The sequence below is a fragment of the Amia ocellicauda genome, chromosome 2 (genome assembly GCF_036373705.1).
Source record: "Amia ocellicauda isolate fAmiCal2 chromosome 2, fAmiCal2.hap1, whole genome shotgun sequence".
In the NCBI taxonomy this organism is placed as follows: Eukaryota; Metazoa; Chordata; class Actinopteri; order Amiiformes; family Amiidae; genus Amia; species Amia ocellicauda.
This window is the reverse complement of record NC_089851.1, coordinates 47206023-47228589: the sequence shown is the minus strand read 5'-3', so window position 1 is coordinate 47228589 and position 22567 is coordinate 47206023. Positions and strand designations below refer to the sequence as shown.

General features: G+C 41.8%; 1 protein-coding gene across 2 annotated transcripts; it reads right to left on the bottom strand.

The window, feature by feature from the left end:
* Positions 1-1440: 1440 nt before the first annotated feature.
* On the bottom strand, positions 1441-21499 carry gimap4 (GTPase IMAP family member 4). 2 transcript variants are annotated; one of them, XM_066687196.1, is made up of 6 exons: positions 21385-21499; positions 20515-20669; positions 17627-17729; positions 14409-15146; positions 7297-7356; positions 1441-2431 (listed from the first exon to the last, which is right to left on the bottom strand). In XM_066687196.1, exons 3-5 carry the CDS (start codon positions 17685-17687, stop codon positions 7310-7312), a joined length of 846 nt encoding a protein of 281 aa, XP_066543293.1. In that variant the 5' UTR covers positions 17688-17729; positions 20515-20669; positions 21385-21499; the 3' UTR covers positions 1441-2431; positions 7297-7309. The 2 variants fall into 2 exon arrangements, with proteins under 2 accessions (XP_066543293.1, XP_066543301.1); XM_066687204.1 differs by lacking the exon at positions 17627-17729.
* Between the last annotated feature and the right edge of the window lie 1068 nt (positions 21500-22567).

Below are 22567 nucleotides of genomic sequence, written 5' to 3'. Positions count from 1 at the left end.
GAAGCTGAAAGTTTGGGAACATTTAAAAATAGACTGGATAGGATCCTTGGATCACTCAGTTAACAATGGACACCAAACGACCATGATGGGTTGAATGGCCTCCTCTCATTTGTAAACTTTCTTAACAAAGAATAAATACTGCACTTGATCTGTTTCAGATGGAGCACTTGACTTTCCTATGTCTACTAACTAAACACTTATTATGGACAAATGTGGACCTGGGAGTGCTGACAGCTGAACATCCTGAAGTTCTGGGTACAAACACCTGGCATGGACTGTGTGTGGACACTCCTCCCTGGTACAAGGATGGTAAAGAAATACATTGCGGAGACAATGTTCGCTTTTGCATATAGTGATACGGTGTCTGAACTGACATTTTTTAACTTTTATGTTTTCATGGAAGAACACTACCACGTAAAATACTGTAATGGACAGTGTGATTATTCAAACATTACTCTGTTTCTGTCAATGACACCGGAGGAAAAGGTGTCCGGTTTTCCGATGCAATGTCCTACACTACACTATTAACCGATGAGTGGACTAGTGTATACACCGACTTTGCTTAATAATGTACAATAGGTTAATGTGCCAATCATTGTCAATGTTCAGGACTGGCTATTTCACAAAATGTAATGATACTGGGACATTGAACACCAAACAGGCTGGAATAGTGGCAACATTGTCTTATTATGCCACACTGGGTAGATCTGAACCAACACAAAAGAGCAAGAGGGATTTATGTGGTTGGTTAGGTCTGGGCAACTTACATGATTATTTTATCCCCACCCAGTCGCAGTTCACACTCTGCTATAGCCTACACCGGATGTGCCTGGAATAAAATAATAATTTAAAATAATAAAGACAGTTTTATGACTACAAACCGATGGAGCTTTCTGAAAAATAGTGTGATGGGGCAATCGAACGTGGATAAAATTATTCTGATTTTCTCCATTGACTTCCAGCAAAGCAGCTCCAGAATTAGCACCCCCGTGACATCATGACATATTTTTTGATATCTGATTTCTTTGTACATAGAATGAGCATGAAAAACTCACTTTACAGAATATGATACTTATACTTACAGAATAACCTGAGAAAATATGGATTTCCGTTGGAGTTATTTGCACCTCTACTCTTCCTACCCCCCCACATGGCTAGAGTAAATGTGGCATTACATTCTTGAATTGATTTAAAATAGCTGTAATATAATACAAAGAATCATTGTTGGGTTTAGCCTTTATTTTACAGTATGTAATAAACCATTTTACAATATATATATATATATATATAGAGACATACAGTATACATTATACACTATAAATTTGACAGATAGCAGATACCTGGATTTGAAAAACAATTTTAAAAATACCTTCCTAAATTACCATTGATTGTGTACAAGTAACCTGGACATGGGAACATAACATACAAAAAACATCTAAATAAAATTAGAGATTTTTATTTTGTGGAAAGCATTCTCCAATTATATACTGCATACAGAACAATGCTAAGCCATTGTGTAACAAACAGTACATTGGCCACACTGGGTGAATGTCCTAACCTCAATTTGAACTAGTAGCCTTAGTTTAGCAAAACCATCACCTTAGGATTTATAAAAATAAAACATTTTCTTAAGCAACCCATGCAACAATTGCCCTTTATACAAACATTGGATCCATGAGATGTAGTAATAATAACAAAATAAGTAAATAGCAAGAAAAATATGTCCTTCATTAAAAAAGCATAACCTGAATAACAGATACCTAGATCAATAGGAACAGCTACACTAAAGCATCAAAAGGATGTTGCCCCCTTTCCACTTCCAAAATCGACTATGTATGGGAAATAGGGTTTAAGCAGGTTACAGCACCTCTCGTGAAGAGCACAGGGCCTGAATAAAAGACTACACCTGTAGTAATTTGCATGCCATGTAAGAATATCTTCTTGACAAAATATTCCTCCATATATACACATAAGCATTGTATTTAATATTGTCTAATGATCACTAAAGCTACATCCTTTGTTTATTGCTAATCAACTAAAACTAATTACATATAGTGAGCTGGCACCCAGGAGACATAAAACATATTAATGAAAATATAAATACTTTTAAGTAAACAAAACAAAACCACAAGCACAAGGGACTGACATAACAACATAGAATTCACAAAAACATGCCAGTTTGGTTGGGGGTAAATTTCTCCAGTCTTTCGTCATGATTTCACCTGACTGTTTTAGTTGCATAGGCTCCTTAAATAGGGTGTAGTGCTGTTCCAGGAGGACTGGATTCTGCAAATTGACTGAGAAGGCAAGGTCACATTTTTTAAATTATTTTTAAGGTTTTTGTTTGCAGGAGTATGGTTCTCATTTCCAAACCTTCTCATGAACAAACCTGCCACAAAGTCTTTAATGTTTTCAAGATTCAAATCTTGTCCTGTAAGAAAAATAAAAAAATAAAAAAATCAGTCTTTACTCCAGAGAATGATACTTTGCATTGGGAAAAATAATAAATGATAAAAATGCCACAGTATAGGCAATTATATTCTAAATAGAAAAACAGAAAGAATGTATGTGCTATTTTCCCTGTCGTTTTGTTGGTTAGAAACACTAAACAGACTGAAATACAATGTGTATATATATGTATGTATGTATATATATATATATATAAAAATAGACTGAAGCATGTGGAAACATCTTGGGGATGCCTTCATCCAGCAGTGGAACAATATGATATGGGCTGATATATCATATCAATATAAGAACATAAGAAAGTTTACAAACTAAAGGAAGCCATTCGACCCATCGTGCTCGTTCGGTGTCCATTAGTAACCAAGTGATCCTATCCTCTGGTTTGATGTGGTCGATGCCCTTCATGATTTTGAAGACTTGAAACAAATCCCCATTTAGTATCTTCTGTTCCAGGGTGAAAAGAACAGCCTATAGAGCAGCATTATACTAATGTCTTAACATTACTTCCCTCGTTATAAATTCTACACTTTTGACAATATAACCTAAGATTCTGTTTGCTTTTTTTAATGCTTCCCCACATTGTTTGGAACCTTGCACTTGTCCACACTGAATTTAATCTGCCAGGTGTCGGCCCACACCTGAATATTATCTAAGTCCCTTTGAATAACCTGTGCTGCCCAGATTGTATCTGCTGAGCCACCTATTTTGGTATCATCTGCAAATCTGACAAGTTTGCTAACTATCCCAGAGTCCAGATCATTAATACAGATTAGAAAAAGCAAAGGCCCTAGTACTGATCCCTGTGGAACTCCACTAACAACCTCACTCCAGTTAGACGCAACTCCTCTAATCGACACCCTGTTTCCTATACATCAACCAGTTCATAACAACATGCTTCAGGGCTACATAAACGTGAAAAGTACTTTATTGTTGATGGTACACATCCAGTCTGAAAATTGTCTCATCCAAAAGGTTATTTCTTTAAACTGGCTGTCCCCCATAATCGTAGAAGTGTGTGAAATCCATTCATCAGTAAAACATGTACTTTTGGTACTAATGGGGTTGCTGCAAACTCTTCAACCCTACCTATTGACACGTATTGAAAGCTCAATTATCTATGTGAATTCCTGAGTTTTTAATGTGTGTCACTTTTTATTAAACACTCTCTAATAGACACAATTCCCAATAAATCACTACTGTTTAACTTTTGTGTCTTTAGAATAGTGGGTTCCATGGATTTGGCCACATTTTCTGTATGACCTGTGACGTCATCTTATTAATATGTCTGTCATATCAGGAAGGAGGCAATACAACAAAAAGCTGAGGGAGTCCGCCGGGTGGTGATCAGATGCTTTCTTTAGGTTTGTGTGGCTAAACCCATTTGAAGTAATAGGAGGGATCCTGGGAAATGTGGTTAGAACTAGGGTGTTTGCGGGTACCTTATGTAGTCAGACGGGACCGTCTGGGCTGTGAAATTAAGCTTAGTCGGGCTGGAAGGTGTTAGTAAGTTGTTGTTTGATCCAAGGATCTAATGGACACCAAACGAGCACGATGGGTGGAATGGCCTACTCTTATTTGTAAACTTTCTTATGTTCTTAACAGCTCAATCCCGAAATGCCTAAACCCCTAGCTCTGCAGGAGGCCTTAACACTTCTTCAGAGGGTAGGATTAACCAAGCAACAGATGGTGGCCTTTTACGACATCTCCAAATTTGAGAAGGTTTTGGATTTTAAAATTGCAGTGTGGTATCGCTGTGAGATAAAATACACTCACCTAAAGGATTATTAGGAACACCATACTAATACTGTGTTTGACCCCCTTTCGCCTTCAGAACTGCCTTAATTCTACGTGGCATTGATTCAACAAGGTGCTGAAAGCATTCTTTAGAAATGTTGGCCCATATTGATAGGATAGCATCTTGCAGTTGATGGAGATTTGTGGGATGCACATCCAGGGCACGAAGCTCCCGTTCCACCACATCCCAAAGATGCTCTATTGGGTTGAGATCTGGTGACTGTGGGGGCCAGTTTAGTACAGTGAACTCATTGTCATGTTCAAGAAACCAATTTGAAATGATTCGACCTTTGTGACATGGTGCATTATCCTGCTGGAAGTAGCCATCAGAGGATGGGTACATGGTGGTCATAAAGGGATGGACATGGTCAGAAACAATGCTCAGGTAGGCTGTGGCATTTAAACAATGCCCAATTGGCACTAAGGGGCCTAAAGTGTGCCAAGAAAACATCCCCCACACCATTACACCACCACCAGCCTGCACAGTGGTAACAAGGCATGATGGATCCATGCTCTCATTCTGTTTACGCCAAATTCTGACTCTACCATCTGAATGTCTCAACAGAAATCGAGACTCATCAGACCAGGCAACATTTTTCCAGTCTTCAACTGTCCAATTTTGGTGAGCTTGTGCAAATTGTAGCCTCTTTTTCCTATTTGTAGTGGAGATGAGTGGTACCCGGTGGGGTCTTCTGCTGTTGTAGCCCATCCGCCTCAAGGTTGTACGTGTTGTGGCTTCACAAATGCTTTGCTGCATACCTCGATTGTAACGAGTGGTTATTTCAGTCAAAGTTGCTCTTCTATCAGCTTGAATCAGTCGGCCCATTCCCCTCTGACCTCTAGCATCAACAAGACATTTTCGCCCACAGGACTGCCGCATACTGGATGTTTTTCCCTTTTCACACCATTCTTTGTAAACCCTAGAAATGGTTGTGCGTGAAAATCCCAGTAACTGAGCAGATTGTGAAATACTCAGAGCGGCCCGTCTGGCACCAACAAACATGCCACGCTCAAAATTGCTTAAATCACCTTTCTTTCCCATTCAGACATTCAGTTTGGAGTTCAGGAGATTGTCTTGACCAGGACCACACCCCTAAATGCATTGAAGCAACTGCCATGTGATTGGTTGGTTAGATAATTGCATTAATGAGAAATTGAACAGGTGTTCCTAATAATCCTTTAGGTGAGTGTATATTTTTGTGAAATTTCAGACGCCTCCTGCACCCCATTCCAAGACTCTGTTTATCTTCCTTAATTATAGCCATTACTTTGGGATGATGAGTTTTACTGCTTTTTTGGGCTGCTCACTGTTTGTGATTTCTGTCGTAAAGGGTATAATGTTGAGCTTAAAACACAGATGTTCCGGTTACTGCAACGTTTGTTTCCAACTTCAGTTCCATAAGGGGGGAGGTAACCCACCATCCGCTGTAAAGACTGTTTAAGGATTGTCTCTGCTTTCTGTTTTTACGAGCATAAGTACCGAGGTCTAATGGGCCGGGGGGTAAAAGTAAATGGAGTTCCTGCGATCCAACAAAATATTGCCCCAAGTGTTGCTTCCAGTACTGTTTTCATGAGGGGAAGCCCCATAAATGTGCCGCACCGCGGTGTCGACTGTAATGCAGAACTTAACCCCCGAGGTTGAATATCAATGTTTTTTGCAGCCTGTTAAAAAGGAACCGCCGAACAATCTTATTTGTTTTTGTGTGTCGGCACTGTGGCAAATTATGTCCACTGTATAGCCATGCAGGATCATGAGTGGTCAGTGTGCGGTGAAGGATTTATTTATAAAGTATCACTGTCCAAAATATATAAATTATACTTTCAACTTTTATTGAGCACAATGCTAAGGGTTACGATTCTTACATTTTGATGAAGTATCAGGTGGAAAATGGGGTGACCCCTAAAATTATAGGGAAGGGTAGCAAGATAATGGGTTTCACCGATTAAACTTTCAAGTAGTGTTACATTGAATTTCCTGCCCATGGCTGCCCAGTCACCCTTGCCCCCTGACGCATCACCATCATCAGCTGGTCAGCCGCAATGGTGATGCGTCATCCAGCTCCAAGCCAAATACAAGGCCTGCAGGCTCTCATAGCACTATTCCACCGACAAGGAGCCGGTATTAGTTCAGAGCCGTTCTGTGCTTTTCCACCGCAAAAAAAATGGTTCATGGCCGGCACGGAGCTGCTTTTTTGGGCAGCAAAACTTGCTGGTAATCCGGGTCCTTCTAAACACAATCGTGTTGTCATCAGACATAGTTAGACTCATCAAATTTTGTAGCTTTCAAATTTCTGAGTGAATCGTAGCCCAGGGTTTTCTCATAGACATCGGACATGTTGAAGCGGCAGGATCATTTCACTCACCGAGAGAAAAAGCTGGGTTGCCTAAAAACAGATCGGAACCTTAAATAGGGGGGCCCCTACATCAGTGTTCAAACATATCAGGATAGGTGAAAACCCTAACAAAACACACACCCCATTTATGATGTATGAATATTAATAAGATGACACCCCTAAAATCATACCCCCTATGACGTAAGGATATGAATAAGATGACGTCACCGGTCATAAAAGAAAAGAAGTGGCCGTGCCCATGGAACCCACTATTCTACTTGTCATAGTCATTTTCCAAATACTGCATTGCAAGCACAGAGACCAACAACACCGTGAACCTATGGGTGCCTGTGAAAGGACCATTTGAGTCAGAGAACCATGTCATCTCAAGCTCTTTGAATGAGAACAAGGGGGGATGTAGCGGTTATGAACAAGAGCAACTGTGGGGAAAACAGGGGGTGGAGCAAGAGTAAGTGTGCTTGTTTTTAAAACATTTTTTTTTTTTTTACCTTCATGCATTTGTTTGGCCAGGTGGCACAGATTTTTGGCCAAGCCCTGATAATAGCTTAATGTGAATCAGTAGAGCTCTCAATGCAAAATATAAAACTTACAAGAAAATGCTAATTACAATCACTGTGGGATTCTCAATTTCAAATCATAATATTGCTAGAGGCATCAGTATGACGGAGCTCCCAGATATTACCTTTTTGGTTATGCTATGGTTGATCAGCATTCCTCTGGCATGGCCTTTCACCTGTAGACTCTGGAAATGGAAGGAGAAAAAGAGAGGATTACAATAGGTGCATTTATACTGCCATTTCTGAGCAGGTTCACATGCATCGGTAGCACCTGATCCTGCTCAGAAATGGCAGTGTAAAACACTCAGCGATTGGATCAAATGTTCCACTCAGGGAGATGGACTAGCAGCGATTCTGTTCCAGGTGGAACCAGCTGGAGCCAGTTATGTGTGAATTGGAAGCAGGTAGACAAAAGCTACTTAAAGCTGCTGTTGAGACCAAGAAGTGAACAGAAGTATTTACAAGTTACCACAGACAGACCCAGGACAGTACAGGTGAGAGTTCCTAGTTTCAGACCAGTGTTAGCATTCCTCATTTTGTTTTAACGTTGCCATAATTGAAGTTAATCTTGTCTGTAGTTTGCCTAAATTGAAGCCAATTCAATACAGCTGCTGAGCTGGTGAAAGTAAATAGGTTGAAGAAAGATAATTTAGTCAAGGACTAGCAGGAATTCTGTTCTAGGTGGAACCAGGTGTGAATTGGTAGCAGGTAGCCAAAAGCTACTTCTACGCTGTTTCTCTGTGGAAAAAAAAAAGTTGACTTGGAAACAGAAACCAAGAGAATGAAAAACTATAACATTTAGAAACATGTGGCTACTACAGTGTCAGGTTTGCAGAACGATTGCCTTTCTGGATTAACTCATTCCGGAAGATTTCATTTGTCAATGTTGTCGGCATGTTGAAGTCCTAGAGATCAAAGTCCAAGATCTTGAGGCTCAGTTTGCTAATCAGCACTGTATTAGTGATATGGAAGAATTGGTCAATCAGCCCATGAGAGAGATGGTGTGCACGCCGAAACCTAGGAAGGTTGAGCCCTTAGAGCAGGACAGAGTAGAGAACACACCCATTAGTAGAGACAACCCAAGAGCTAGAAATGCCCAACAGGTCAGAACTGCTGGACACAGAGTTGGACAGTGACAGCTCAGAGGGTGATGGGGGGCAGTTGATCACCAGAGCACCATGGTGTCCACTCCCCCCCAGAACAGGGAGGTAGTTATAGTAGGAGACTCGATTCTTAGAGGTGTAGATCAAACAGTGTGTTCTAGTGATAAGGAGACCCGCATGGTATCTTGCCTGCCTGGTGCTCAGGTTGCAGATCTCCCTAAACTAGTAGACAGGCTACTGGCCAAAGACGGGGCGGGGGATCAATTGGCCACGGTCCACATTGGAACCAATGACATAGGAAAGGGTAGGGAAAAGGTTCTGCAAGACAAATTTAAAGAGTTAGGAAAGAAACTAAATAGCAGAACCCCCACAGTAGTTTTCTCTGAAGTACGTCCGGTACCACGTGCCAGGCAAGGGAGTCAGGCAAAGAATAGAAAGTTCAACAAGTGGTTGAAATCTGAAATCCTGGTGTAGGGAAGAGGGTTTTAGATTTATGGGGCATTGATCTGTTTTCTGGGATAGATGGGACCTGTACAAACCGGACGTCTACATCTAAACAGAAGGTGGGCTAATGCATTGGGAGAGTGTATGTGTGGAGTAATTGAGAATCTTTTCAACTACTTTTCAACTTTTAAACATGGCTTACGGAAAATTATGGGGATGAATACAAGTTGAAAGGATACACACAGTTTAGGAGAGACAGGCAAAATCGAAGAGGTGGTGGGGTAGCATTATATGTCAGAAATGACATTGAGGCAGAAGACCTCAAATTAGATCCTAGTAACGAAACAGAATCTTTGTGGGTTAAACTTCTGAATAAAGATCTGGAGAATTAGTGGTGGGAGTGTGTTACAGAGTACCCAACTCAGATTTTCAGAAAGTGCATTGTAAAATGTAAATCAGGAAAAAATGGTTGGAATGGTAAATGACTGCTATATGTGGTTGGTTCCCTGACAGAGAGAACATGCATTGATTTGATCATTTCTAATGACCGAGATCTAGTCAGAGAACCAATGGCAAACTGTGATCACAATATGGTTAGGTTTGATCCATACTTTAAAAACAAAGAGGACCACGTCTAAAACAATGGTCTACAATGTTACAAAAGCAAACCTTGAAGGTATGAGACAGCACTTTGAAGAGTTAGACTGGGGCACACTGGATACAGATTCAGTTGAAAATGGATGGTTAAATTTTAAGAACATACTACTTGAGGCTCAGGAGCAATTTGTACCAAAACTTAGCAAATTGCAGACCAAAAAACATTGGCCAAAATGGTTTAATAGAGGTATGCAAAAAATATCAAGATAAAGAAAATGTTGTATAGTGCATACCAAAGGGATGGAGACTAAACAAAATACATAGAATATGTTGAGCTACAAAGAGATCTTAAGAAAGGGATCAGGAAAGCAAAGAGGGAAATTGCTCTTGGAGAGAAACATAGCTCTTGGAGCTAAAACTAAAGCAAAGAGCTTTTTTTAATACTACAACAGCAAGAGGTCAATAAAGGAGTAAGTGAAACAGCTAAAGGGCAAAAATTGAAGTATCCTGGAAAATGAACAAGATGTTCTAAATGGGAATTTCACAGGTTAACAATCAGTCCAGTCAAATCCTAAGAGAAATCAGGATATATGAGGAGGAGGTACTAAAGGGACTAGCAGAATTAAAAACAAATCACCTGGGCCAGATGGGATCTTTCCAACTTAAAGTACTTAAAGAAATTAGGGAAATTATTTATAGGCCGCTAATTCAAATATTCAAAATGATACCAACTGCAGCTGTAGATCATGTGAAAGCTTATGATATGATATACTTCAATTTTCAGAAAGCTTTGGATAAGGTTCCACATCAAAGACTGATCCTCAAATTGGAAGCTGTAGGCATTCAGGGTAATGTAAGTAGATGGATTATGAACTGGTTGATGTATAGGAAACCGAGGGTGTCGATTAGAGGAGTTGCCTCTAACTGGAGTGAGGTTGTTAGTGGAGTTCCATAGGGATCAGTACTAGGGCCTTTGCTTTTTCTAATCTATATTAATGATCTGGACTCTGGGATAGTTAGCAAACTTGTCAGATTTGCAGATGATACTAAAATAGGTGGCTCGGCAGATACAATCTCAGTAGCACAGGTTATTCAAAGGGATTTAGATAACATTCAGTTGTGGGCCGACACCTGGCAGATGAAATTCAATGTGGACAAGTGCAAGGTAATACATGCAGGTAACAAAAATGTCCACTATAATTACACTATGGGAGAAATAGAACTAGATGAAGTATCGCATGAGAAAGACCTAGGAGTCAATGTGGAGACAGTGTGGGGAAGCAATAAAAAAGGCAAACAGGATGTTAGTGTATATTGTCAAAAGAGCACAATGGGTCGAATGGCCTCCTCTCGTTTGTAAACTTTCTTATGTTCTTATGATTGAGATGGAGGCTTCAGAATCTACTAGCATGTACCACAACTGGACCCGTAGTTGTGCTTGCACATTGCCAGCAATGCAGCTGTTCTGTCTTATTTCTTAGCTCCATTCATTATTTGTATCACTTGTTCTCATATGTTCTTATGTTCTTATAGTGCAATTGTGAACGGGACCAAGTAACTATTCACTTATCCGAATTTTGCATTAAAACGATATAAAACGAAAGCCCCAACAAAACAGCAAACTGGGCAGGTCTCCTCCCACACCCAACTCTCTAACCCTCCAACACCAACTCTCCCTAATGGGAGGCTGAGGCCTCCTTATACAGCAGGTAGCTGGGGTTGATTGACCTTAATTGATTAATCACCCCAGCCACCTGCAGTCCATGAGCAGGCAGGGAGGGACAAAGTATGGAAGGCCACAATCGGCCACCCCCTCCCCAGCTGGAACCCAATGCCGAGGGGAGTGCGGGAGGGCCGAACGGGAAGCCACCTTCTCCCCCAGGGTCATACACTCTGGCACCGTCTTCCCTGTTCTGTGACCCTGGGCGAGGCAATGGTCCCTCTCCCCATCCAGGTTCTCCCTCCCCTCCAGATTCTACCTCCGGGTGAGGTAATCTCCCTGGCAGTGGTAGTGCCCCCCTCAGGGCACAGTAGCAGCCACGGCACCAGTTCTTCATCCCCGGGCGGCAGCAGGCTGACGTCCCCGGGCGGTGCGGGCGCGTCCTCCCCGGGCGGCGGCAGCAGCAGGCTGACGACCCCGGGCGGTGCGGGCGTGTCCTCCTGGAGCGGCAGGCTGACTTCCCTCTCGGGCTCAGGAAAGTCACCCCCCTCAGGCCACGGAGGCAGGAGCAGCCGGAGTTCCGCCTCAGAAGGTGGAGGCAGGAGCGGCAGCACGTCCCCCGTAGACAGCAGAGAGGGCAGGATGTCCCCCTCCGTCGCTCGGGACAGCTTCAGCCAGGGCAACTGGGCTCGCATCCGCTGGGCTCCTCCTCAGCAGCACATGCAAAGGCTGCTGAGGAGGAGCCCATGCCTGCCCCTGTCCCCCCAAAAAAAATTCAGGGGGTTGGGCCTCCAGCTCCTCCCCCTCTGGCTCCGGGGATGGGGACAGCAGCTCTAGCTCCTCCCCCTCTGGCTCCCAGAACCACCCTGCCACATCCCCCACCAGGCCCTGGTTCCAGGCCTCCTCAAATTCGGGGTCTCCATAGGGGCAGTCCACCCTGTTATGCGCGAATTCGCCACAGGCCGTGCACATAGGGGCGGCCCCTTCAGCCCTCCACTGTTCCTGCTCCGCAGCCAAGTCCGGGGGCCCGGGACCACCACCTCTTCGTCACCGGCTGGGGTTGCTGCCTGCTCCTCTTCCCCATTTTTTTTTTTCCCCCCCGTGGTACTGCTCCAAGCCTCCTGGTGGCGCTATCCCACTCTGACACCATATGTGGTGCTACATAAGGAGGCTGAGGCCTCCTTATATAGAAGGGGGCTGGGGTTGATTGACCTTAATTGATCAATCACCCCTGCCACCTGCAGTCCATGAGCAGGCAGGGAGGGACAATTAACCCCCTACCTGCCACACACCCCATCTCATGTGTTAGTTTAGTGTTTATACAGATCCCCATTAGCTGCCATGTTATTGCATATGTAACTGATTAATTTGAAAAAGCTGCTCCCGCACTGTCTCTACTAGCAAGTGTTATAATTCAATAGAATGCAATTATGGTGATTGATTAATTACCTGAATAAATGCCACATTTTAACATGTTCCCCACACATTTACGCACCCTCATGCATTTTTGGTGATTTTTACCAACTGGCTGGTAAGTTTTTTCCTTCTACCAGACACAGTGGCCAAAAAAGTTAATTTTATCCCCTGAAGTATACTTACATGGATTTCTAGGCTGTATCTAGATGTGGCAACACTGAATGCTCAACTCGAGAACTGATGTTATGCTGATGTATTTTAACAAGAATATGTATGCTAACCTAATATAAAGGATACTGGCCGGCATTACATTTGCCCTTCTGTTGGATATACCCCATCTGGAATAAGCTGTACACTGGTGAGTGCATTTTCTCATTTTTAAATTGAAAGGAACACAGCCCACCTTTTCTGTAATGTGTAAAACTTTCATCTAATGCCAAATGTATTATGTATGGAAACACCCCCCTTATATATGATATAGGCTGAAAATACATAACTTTTATAGGGAGTGGGCACTACTCCCATGAAAGATATCTTAAGAAGGAAACAATTGTTAAGACATCAAATAGTTTTCAGAACAACGAACAAAGCAACAGCAGAATAAATGAACAAGTGAATTAAACAAATAAGTCATGAAGAAATACATATAACAACAAAGCAGCACCTGTGCAAACCTGTGCCGAACAGGCTTTCTTTACACTTTGCCAAAACCGATTTCAGCTACATATGTGGCCCTCCTAAAACCTCAAATGCGATAAAAAAATAAAAAAATAAAAGCAGGACTACATTTGAGGTGGCCGAGGGCCAGCCTAGTAAATGTGAATAGGGTTGTATAGGCCAGTGGTTACCAAACTTTCTGGGTGGCGCCCCCCCAAAAACATTTGGGTCACAGCTCACACCCCTAACCCCACCCAAACCCCAAGTTTACCAAGGATGAATATACTTTGTAAACTTGGGGTTTATATGTGCAGTGCAATTAATATAGCACAAATCTACAGCTGGTATGTAAAAGCCGAACACCCTTCTGTGAAACTAGAAATGACAGAAAAGGAAAGAGGAGCAACAAACAATTATTATTAAAACACACCCAGCCAGCTATTGCTATATATTTTGTTTTCACTGGAACTTGAACACACAGGTATGTTTCCGAATTGATTTAATGACGTTGTTGTGTTAGAAGAGTATTTAAAAATGTTTAAATTTCAGAACTTCTTGCAATTGCAAAAATCGTCACATTGCATTATTTCGCATTTAATGTATGTTTTGTTAAAGCGTTTCCAAAATATTGCAGCAGAGAGTCCTGGTGAGCTCGTTTTCCACTCGATGACATTTTGGAGCTACAAGTTATTCTTATGTATTTATTTTTATTTAATTATCACCTCATATAAACTGCTGTGTATTTTGATCTGAAACTACCAATTAGCAGCTTTCACAGACACTGCTACCTGACAATCCTCTATTCTGATTGGCCACGACTAGATATGGAAGAATCCAATAACCGAGACCCGATTTCCACTCGTGAGTCGCAACAGTACAGTTTGTTTTTAATGTGTGTAGGTGTAAAAAAAGTCGTTTCATGGAGAGAGGTCGATGCAGTTTATTCAATGCAATTTCAGCGGAGCGGCAATCAACAGTTGTCAGATGCCCTTGGGGATTTCTTGCGTCTGGTCTTTTAACACATTCAGCTCTTTCCCCACGCCCCCCCATAAAGGGTCTTGCGCCCCCTCAGGGGGTGCGCCCCACAAATAAAATCGCAAACATACCTGTGTGTTTGAGTTCCAGTGAATAAAATAATAAATAGCATATAGGAAATAGCTGGCTATGGATGTAGCTAGCTTAATTAATATTAATGTATTTGTTGCAGTCCTCTTTCCTTTTCCATCAGGGCTAGCATTGCAGAAGGGTGTTTGGATTCAGTCGATAGGTACCAATGTTAACGAATAGTTGAATGTTCGACTATATTGGTAAGTATGGCAAATTTACAGCTACATTTCTGTCGCAGGAAATAATAACTTACTTAGTGGTAGGTCCAGACTCTCGATCTCTTTTCTGGTCATGACTTGTTTTTTGAAATCATCACTTTCTTCCTCTGGCACCACAATATTAGGTATCCATCCTTCATCTTTCATGTCATGTAATTCCTTTTCATCTATGTCAGAATGATATAAACCCTCCCTCTCCACCATCGTGTCTATTTTCTCCAGGAGCTTCATGACCTGAGGTAGCTCTGTAATGCTTTCAATGTTGAGAACATGATACCGGTTTCCACATTTCTCAACCAGCCACTGGAGTTCTTTCCCTTCTCTTTGAATGTGCTGTTCAATAGTTCTGTCCTTCAGTATGTTTCCCCATGTGAACAGTACTATCATGTTCTTCCAGGCTCGATCACTCAGGAGATTAATGTGTTCTTCCACCTTTATCAGGTCACTCTTGGTAAACAGACCCACAGGAACCACCAGGAGGAAAGCATGAGGCCCTGGGGAGCACAGGGATACACTGTGCACAATTTCCTGTTTAAAATGTTTTGGAGTGACCTGCTCAGAATACCAGCCAGGTGTGTCAACAACTTTGACTTGTCTTTCAGCAACTTTAGCCTGTCTCATCACACAAAACTCAGAAGCCCTCTCAGAGCAGAACATCTCTCTGCCCAGGATGGTGTTTCCTGCTAAACTCTTCCCAGGCCATCTCCATCCCAGCAATACAATCCGAGTAGCATCCCGCCACTCCACTGTATCTGCGGCTTGGACCCCTTCACCTGTCAGAGAAAAAGATTAGTTTATCACTCATGAAAAAATAGTATTTAATAATATATATATATATATATATATATATATATATATATATATATTTATGTAAGAATTCGAGCCATGGACAGGAAATAAACGTCTTATATTTCAAGTCGGAACCAATGCCCAAGGGGGAGGTTTTTCAGCACACTTCCGTTGGAACCCAATTGAAACATCTCTATATCAAAGCTGCCATTAAGTGTCACTTAAGACTGCATTTTTGCTGGCAATCACCTCTGCAAAATGCGTGAGCGAGTTACATGACCTGTCCGTACACCCATCGTTTGTCCGTTTTGCGCGAGATGGCTCCAGGGTCACGCTACGCCCTAATCCTGCATTCCTCCCAAAAGTGCTGTCTCCTTTTCATGTAAACAGGCCTATTGAGTTGATGGTTTTTCATCCTCCTCCCTTCTTTTCGGAGCAGGAGAGTCAGCTTCACCTGCTTTGCCCTGTGCAGGCCCTCGGGTGCTATTTGGGACGCACCGAGTACAGTCGGCTCTCAGACTAACTGTTTGTGTCCTATGGAGCGCGGACACAGGGCCAGGCGCTTTCAAAGCAGCGCCTCTCACGTTGGATTGTGGACACTATTTCCATGGCCTATGAGTTCACTGGGACCCCAGTGCCTGGACAGCTGGTTGTGGCCCACTCGACTCGGCGTTGCCACATCGTGGGCCCTTTTTCAAGGCACTCCCTTGGTAGACATTTGTGCAGCTTGGGCTCCATCGCTCACTTTTGTCCGGATCTACAGGTTGGATATGACAGGCCCGGTCTCTTCCATTGGAAACCTGGTGTTGGCTTCAGTCGAGCCCCAGTAGCTTGCAGGTTCTGGCTCCTGGTCTCTATTCCCAGTCTGCCCCTGTTAGCGCATCCAGGATGGAGCTAGTTTGAACCATGTTTTCCCTTCCTACCAGACTATGACCACCCACGGGAGCTGCTCCTGGGCTTGCTGATCGAGCCACATGTGTTCCCAGGGTCTGTCACGCGGCCTCCAAGTACGTTGGCTTACGAGGCCGCCAAGAATATAGTTTGTTTATTATTGCATTGTGTTGCGGTGGTGCATGCATCTTGCCCGTACCCAGCTGTGTACATACTACGTGTTTACAGCAGGACTGTGGTCTCGTCCTAGCTCTGCTAGTAGACTGGAAGGCCACTGTCCCTGTTTTCAGCTGTCCCCGCTGACTCACTGTGCATATAGTTTCTTGGTCAGCAGGTCTGTGGCCCACTCTGGCTGTGAACCATTGAACAAGAAACCACTACTGCTGTCCTCAGCGGAGGGCACTCGAGCTGGCTCTCGTGCCCCGCTGTGTAGGTAGTTATTCATCCCAAACACTGCAAGAGCTTCCGTTGCCCTGCCTTAGCTGTGCTAATCGGCAGGTGTCGAATGCTCCAGTGTTTCGTGGGAGGTGCACAAGATGGTTCCTGTACCCCACGGTGTTTTTAGTTAGACAGCAGGTCTGCAGCTCGGTCCAATCTGTGCTAGTGAACTGTCCCCAGTGCATGGCACTCAAGCTGAATCTCGCTGCCTCGCTGTGTGGGTAGTTTATTGGACAGCAGATCTGTGACCCTGCCCTAGCCCTGAGCTAGCAGAGCAGTGGACTGCAGCCACTGTCTTCAGCGGAGGGCACTTGAGCTACTCGTGCCCCGCTGTATACAGAGTATTTGTCCCAACACAGAAGAGCTGTCCTTGCCCTGCATTAGCTGTGCTAATCAACTGATCCTGTATTACACAAGAGGTGCATGAGCTGGCTCCTGCACCCCCGCGGTGTATACCATTAGTTTGTCACAACATGGTTGAGCTTGGTGTGGTCTTGCTCCTAGCTGTGCAAGTAGAAGTGTTGCACGAGAGGGTGCCTGATCTGCCACCCCACGATATATATCATGACAGCACAGTGGAGCTGGCCACTCTGCACTGATTAGTTGAGCGAGATTGCTCCTGTGCTGCGCGGAGGCAGCATGAATGTTCCTGCTGCCCGCGTTGTATACTGTTTTGCTATAGAGATGTTTCGTTTGGGTTCCAATGGAAGTGTGCCGAAACCCCTCGTCCTTGGGCAGTGCTTCCTTTCTCAGATAACCGGGGTTGCATTTGTAACCTATCGTTCTATCTTTCGCAGTACCATTTCCTGAAAAACACAGGTGTTAGCAGTATGGATCAGGGCAATAAGGATGTGAAAACCTCGATTACCTACAATAAATATTAGAGGCCAACTGATACAGGTTTTTTGGGTCCGATACCGATAATTGGGAAGCAAAATTTTACCGATTACCGCCTCCATTTGGCTTCGAGGAACGGACATAGCCTGTCTTAAATTATCAGATTAATTGAACTTCTGGTTAGCCAGGTACGAGGAACGGGGCCCTGATCATAGCCTACATCTCTTATGGGTTTGTTTCAGGTTATTTTTATGTATTTTTCATTATATAAATGTCATTGTGAACAGCCTATACACACCTTTGTAATTCTGGCACAATGCATTGTTTTCAGTTTCAGAATCTGAGTCCGACTGCATCATTATGGATCAACACAAACATCAAAGCTGCTGGAATGATAACACCTAAGAAGTATAATAAATATTTATTGATTGTATACTCATTGTACATTCTAATACATTACAATTTAAAAGCAGCACAATTTTAAATTTCTCTCAAATGTGTTGCACTTGTAGGTTGCCTTGCTTTCACCCTTCCATCCAATTAATCCCAAACCAGCCCGATGTGGTTTAAGTCCGAGACCATTCCATGATTTGAAGCCTACCGTCGTGTTCTTTTTCTTATTTTGCCATCTTAGCAATGGCTTGAAACTCAGACTTGCTTACTTCATAAGAACATATGAAAGTTTAAAAAAGAGAGGAGGCCATTCGACCCATCGTGCTCGTTTGGTGTTCATTAATATCTAAGTGATCCAAAGATCCTATCCATAAATGTTCCCAAACTTTCAGCTTCTACCACATCGCTGGGTAGTTTATTCCAGATTGTGACTACTCTCTGTGTAAAGAAGTGTCTCCTGTTTTCCGTTTTGAATGCCTTGAAGCCCAATTTGCCTCTAAAGCAGCAATATCCTTCTTGAAGTGTGGTGCCCAGAACAGTATTCCAAATGAGGTCTAACTAGTGCATTGTACAGTCTTAACATTACTTCACTTGTTTTAAATTCTACACTTTTGACAATATACCCTAGCATTCTGTTTGCCTTTTTTATTGCTTCCCCACATTGCTTGGGTGGAGAAAGTGAGGAGTCCACATAGACTCCTAGGTCTTTCTCATGCGTTACTTCATCTAGATCTGTACCTCCCATAGTGTAATTATAGTGGACATTTTTGTTACCTGCATGTATTACCTTGCACTTGTACACATTGAATTTCATTTGCCAGGTGTCAGCCCACAACTGAATATTATCATCGGCAAATTTGACAAGTTTGCTAACTATCCCAGAGTCCAGATCATTAATATAGATTAGAAAAAGCAAAGGCCCTAGTACTGATCCCTGTGGAACTCCACTAACAACCTCACTCCAGTTAGAAGCGACTCCTCTAATCGACACCCTCTGCTTCCTATACATCAACCAGTTCATAATCCATCTACTTACATTACCCTGAATGCCTACAGCTTCCAATTTGAGGATCAGTCTTTGGTGTGGAACCTTATCAAAAGCTTTTTGGAAATCTAAGTATATCATATCATATGCTTTCACATGATCTACAGCTGCAGTTGCATGTTCAAAAAATTCTAATAAATTAGTAAGACATGATCTGCCTCGTCTAAACCCATGTTGACTATCTCTATGGTTTTCATTAAGATGCTCCTCTATTTTCTGTCTAATCATTTTTTCCAACATTTTACAAGTGATGCAGGTGAGACTGATTGGTCTGTAATTTCCTGGCTCAGTTTTGTCCCCTTTCTTGTGGACTGTAAATACACATGAAAACTCTTCACCAATTAACATAAGAAAATTTACAAATCCACAAGCGCACACATTCAGCCCCGCTCTCGTCGCCTGGCTAAACTCGATCTGCAAGCACCCCATCCCACATCCATCCCACATAGAGTGATTAAAAGCTATACACATTTAATTGTGTATGTAATTTGTTTGTTTTTTTGCCTCCACATAGCACTGTGTTTCCTGCAGCCATGGGCACAGTAACACTTTCTGTTGTCTATGGAATCTATAATTACTATCAAGGAGTAAGAACATTAAATACTAACATTCAATAGATTTTATAAAAAACTATGTGGAAGACAAATCTGGTGAGTGATTCTATCATTTTTTCTGCTATCCAGGATGTTATGACATGACACATTCAGACAAACTGAAAGACAAACTGAGAGAACATAGGCCCTATGTTTGACATTCACCATGATAAATTTAAACATTTTAAAACGTCAAAGTTGTTAATGATTGCATTGATTTATATGCTATTACAATAGCATAAAGATGCTGAAAAACACAGTTCTAGAAATGAGAGTTATGCTTTAACAAAGATGAAGACCAAAAGATGTTTTTACTGCACTGTAACCTTTGAAGATTACTATCTTTAAAAACAATGAATTGTTGGAGTCATTACATTAATAAAACAATGTTTTAAAATAGATTTTAGTTAATAGGTTGATCTTTTTGAACTTCAAATTTATGTGATTAGATCTATGTAACTTCATAATTATTCCTATTGTAAAGTTTGACTGGAAAGTTACTGGGAATACATTTAAATCACGTATCTTGTTAAATTAAATCAATGATTTTGGAACCACAATATTTTAGTTATTTTTTAGATATTTTAAACAGATTAAATATTTAAAAATGTTTACATTCAAAAATTAAATATCAAACTTTCTTCACTGAGGTAAGAATACAAAATGCCCCCTGCAAAAGTCATCCAAAAAGTTTTCCAGGATAAATTAAAATATCCTGCAGGTTTATTTATTTTTTAAATAACAAATCAAAATGGACACCTGGCACTATTTTGCAGAACTCCTTCAGTTATATATACTGAAAGTGTTGATTTCATTCTCAGAGGCAGTGTAGGAAGGCCTGCTATTTCAACCCATTTCAAATGTACAGATTTTAATGATTGTATGAACTCCTGCACAACCCAAATATTCAGAATAAATTCATAATAACCATTTACAACATACTTATCTAACACTGTAGTGCTATTAATTCACGATTATGTCACTATCAGTGAATGTTAAAGGGGCACTACTTCAGTTTCATTCCAAATTATTTCTCAAATTTGTAATCAACAGAGCAGCTATCCAATCTGTACAGACCACAGTTAGCTACAGGCTAGACTGGAAAGTGTATCCCTGTATAATACAAAGTAATATTGATCAATATTCAAAACTTACTGGTATATGGACAAGAGTTCTCAGATGCCATCTCTGCTTCTGTGTTTGTCCCTGTAATTCGAGAATGCAGGATTTCCTGGTTCCTTGGACGGGAAGGATGATCTCACCTGAGGAGTAACAGGAATGCTGGTTCCCCCTTGAGGCTCCCAAAGATGCTGCAAAGAGTGAAATGAGTCTGTAATAATCCATCATGGAGATACATCCTAATGTAAAATGCTAGAGTTCAGACTTAACCAGCCATGAGACAAATCCTGCACAAAATTAATTGCTTTTCGTACACATTTTTGTAAATAGGCAAGTATCTTTCAATGTAAAGTTAAATATGTTAATGTAGGTTAACCTCTGAATAATGGGTCTGTCACAACGTTTTAATTTGTTGTTTTTACATTAGACTGACTTAAAGCTTAAGTATTTTTTCTTATTTCAAGATGACATGAACATCCTCATTTTGCGGTGTTGCCCTTGTTCCAGGAAGTAGTCCCTGGATGAACATCCTCTTAAAACAAAAAGGTTAAGATGATTAAAACCACGATTGTGTTGTCACAAAACAACGACTACTCTTCGCGTGTGTGTATATCTACACGCGGAGAGTAGTCGTTGTTTTGTGACAACACAATCGTGGTTTTAATCATATACACACACACACACACACATACATAACTGCGTTTGCAGAGGAAGCAGTAACTCTGCAGTAGGAGCTAAACTAGATTATTTTGGTAAAACAAATAAACCTTATATAGAAAATGAGCGGTTTATAATGAAGTATCTACATTTTTAAGCTAAACAATGCTGTCATCTTAATTTCAACAACCACTTCAACCAGTACACTGCCACCAAACCGGCAAGCAAATTGCTCAAAGCCGCATCTACCGTGGCTGGGACGCCAATCCGTCACAGTGCAGCACACAGCCACCACAGGACCCCACAGCACGATCCTGCAGCTGTGAAGCAACGTGGGTCGGGTGCGACTATACGGACTTTTCTGGTAAACATTTCCCATAATGCATCGCTGTTCACGGAGACAGCCGAGAGCCGCCGAAGGTGACTCCTGCTCACGGAGACAGCCGAGGGCCGCCGCCGAAAGTTGACAATGTCAACGTTAGACATTGTACATGTATATAACAGTAATAACTACATGCCATGTTTACAACAGTCCTGTCTGTATCAAGTTACATGTACATGACAGGGGAAACACCGAATACTTAGTTTTAATATATCTTCTCATCTTCATAATTTACAGCTTGTTAGTATAGTTGTAGTGTTAGAGTGTGCTTGAAATCACAAATATGTTTTACGTGGATTAATTAATTACCCTTGATTGATTATATAAAATAAAGTTTTAACCAGCTACCTTATCTACATTATCATAAAAACAAACGCCACTGCGCACTTTATTAATCATGATGTCTCCCCGGTATTTCAAATAGCCTATATAAACCTCCTATCTAACACAAAAACGTTTTCGTAATTTTGCCATTTGGTTGTGACAAACACAAAGTCGCTACAACGTTTTTAGAACGTTACATATGTTCTATGAACGTTCTAGCAATATGAAAGAAAAACGTTCTGTAAAAGTTGTATCTCAACCAACACAGAACGTTGCTGGAAGGTTCTAGTTTGGTTGTGTTTTACATAACGTTATGGCAACGTTCTAAAAACGTTGTTTTTATTTTTTATTATTATGATTATTATTAGTAGTAGTATTACTATTAATTATGCATCAAGTAATTGATACATTACTTGATTGATACATAATTTATAGTAATACTACTAGTACTACTGATAAAAGTGTTCCAAATCATATCATTGTGTTGAGCCGTGCAAACTCAGTCCAGAGCAGCGCAGCGCGGCAAAGCGGTTTACTAAGTGACGTAATCTGTCCGCGAGGAACCCTAGGGTCAAGCGAAAGCGCTCGAGCGATGTTCGTAGAGTGGAAGGTGACGGTGACAGACAGGGCTGGACTGGGACAAAAAAATCAGCCCTGGCATTTTTGGTACAGGCGGCCCACCTCTACGATCCAGAATCGGTCCAGTAGGACACCACCCACATATAT

What these genes read in the sequence shown, in the direction of transcription:
- gimap4 (XM_066687196.1), bottom strand. Translation starts at nt 17,687, where the DNA reads ATGATGCAGTCGGACTCAGATTCTGAAACTGAAAACAATGCATTGTGC. An exon ending in ATTGTGCCAGAATTACAAAG is followed by an intron (nt 15,147 to 17,626) that starts GTGTGTATAGGC and finishes TTTCTCTGACAG; the next exon opens with GTGAAGGGGTCCAAGCCGCA. An exon ending in GAGTCTGGACCTACCACTAA is followed by an intron (nt 7,357 to 14,408) that starts GTAAGTTATTAT and finishes TTCCATTTCCAG; the next exon opens with AGTCTACAGGTGAAAGGCCA.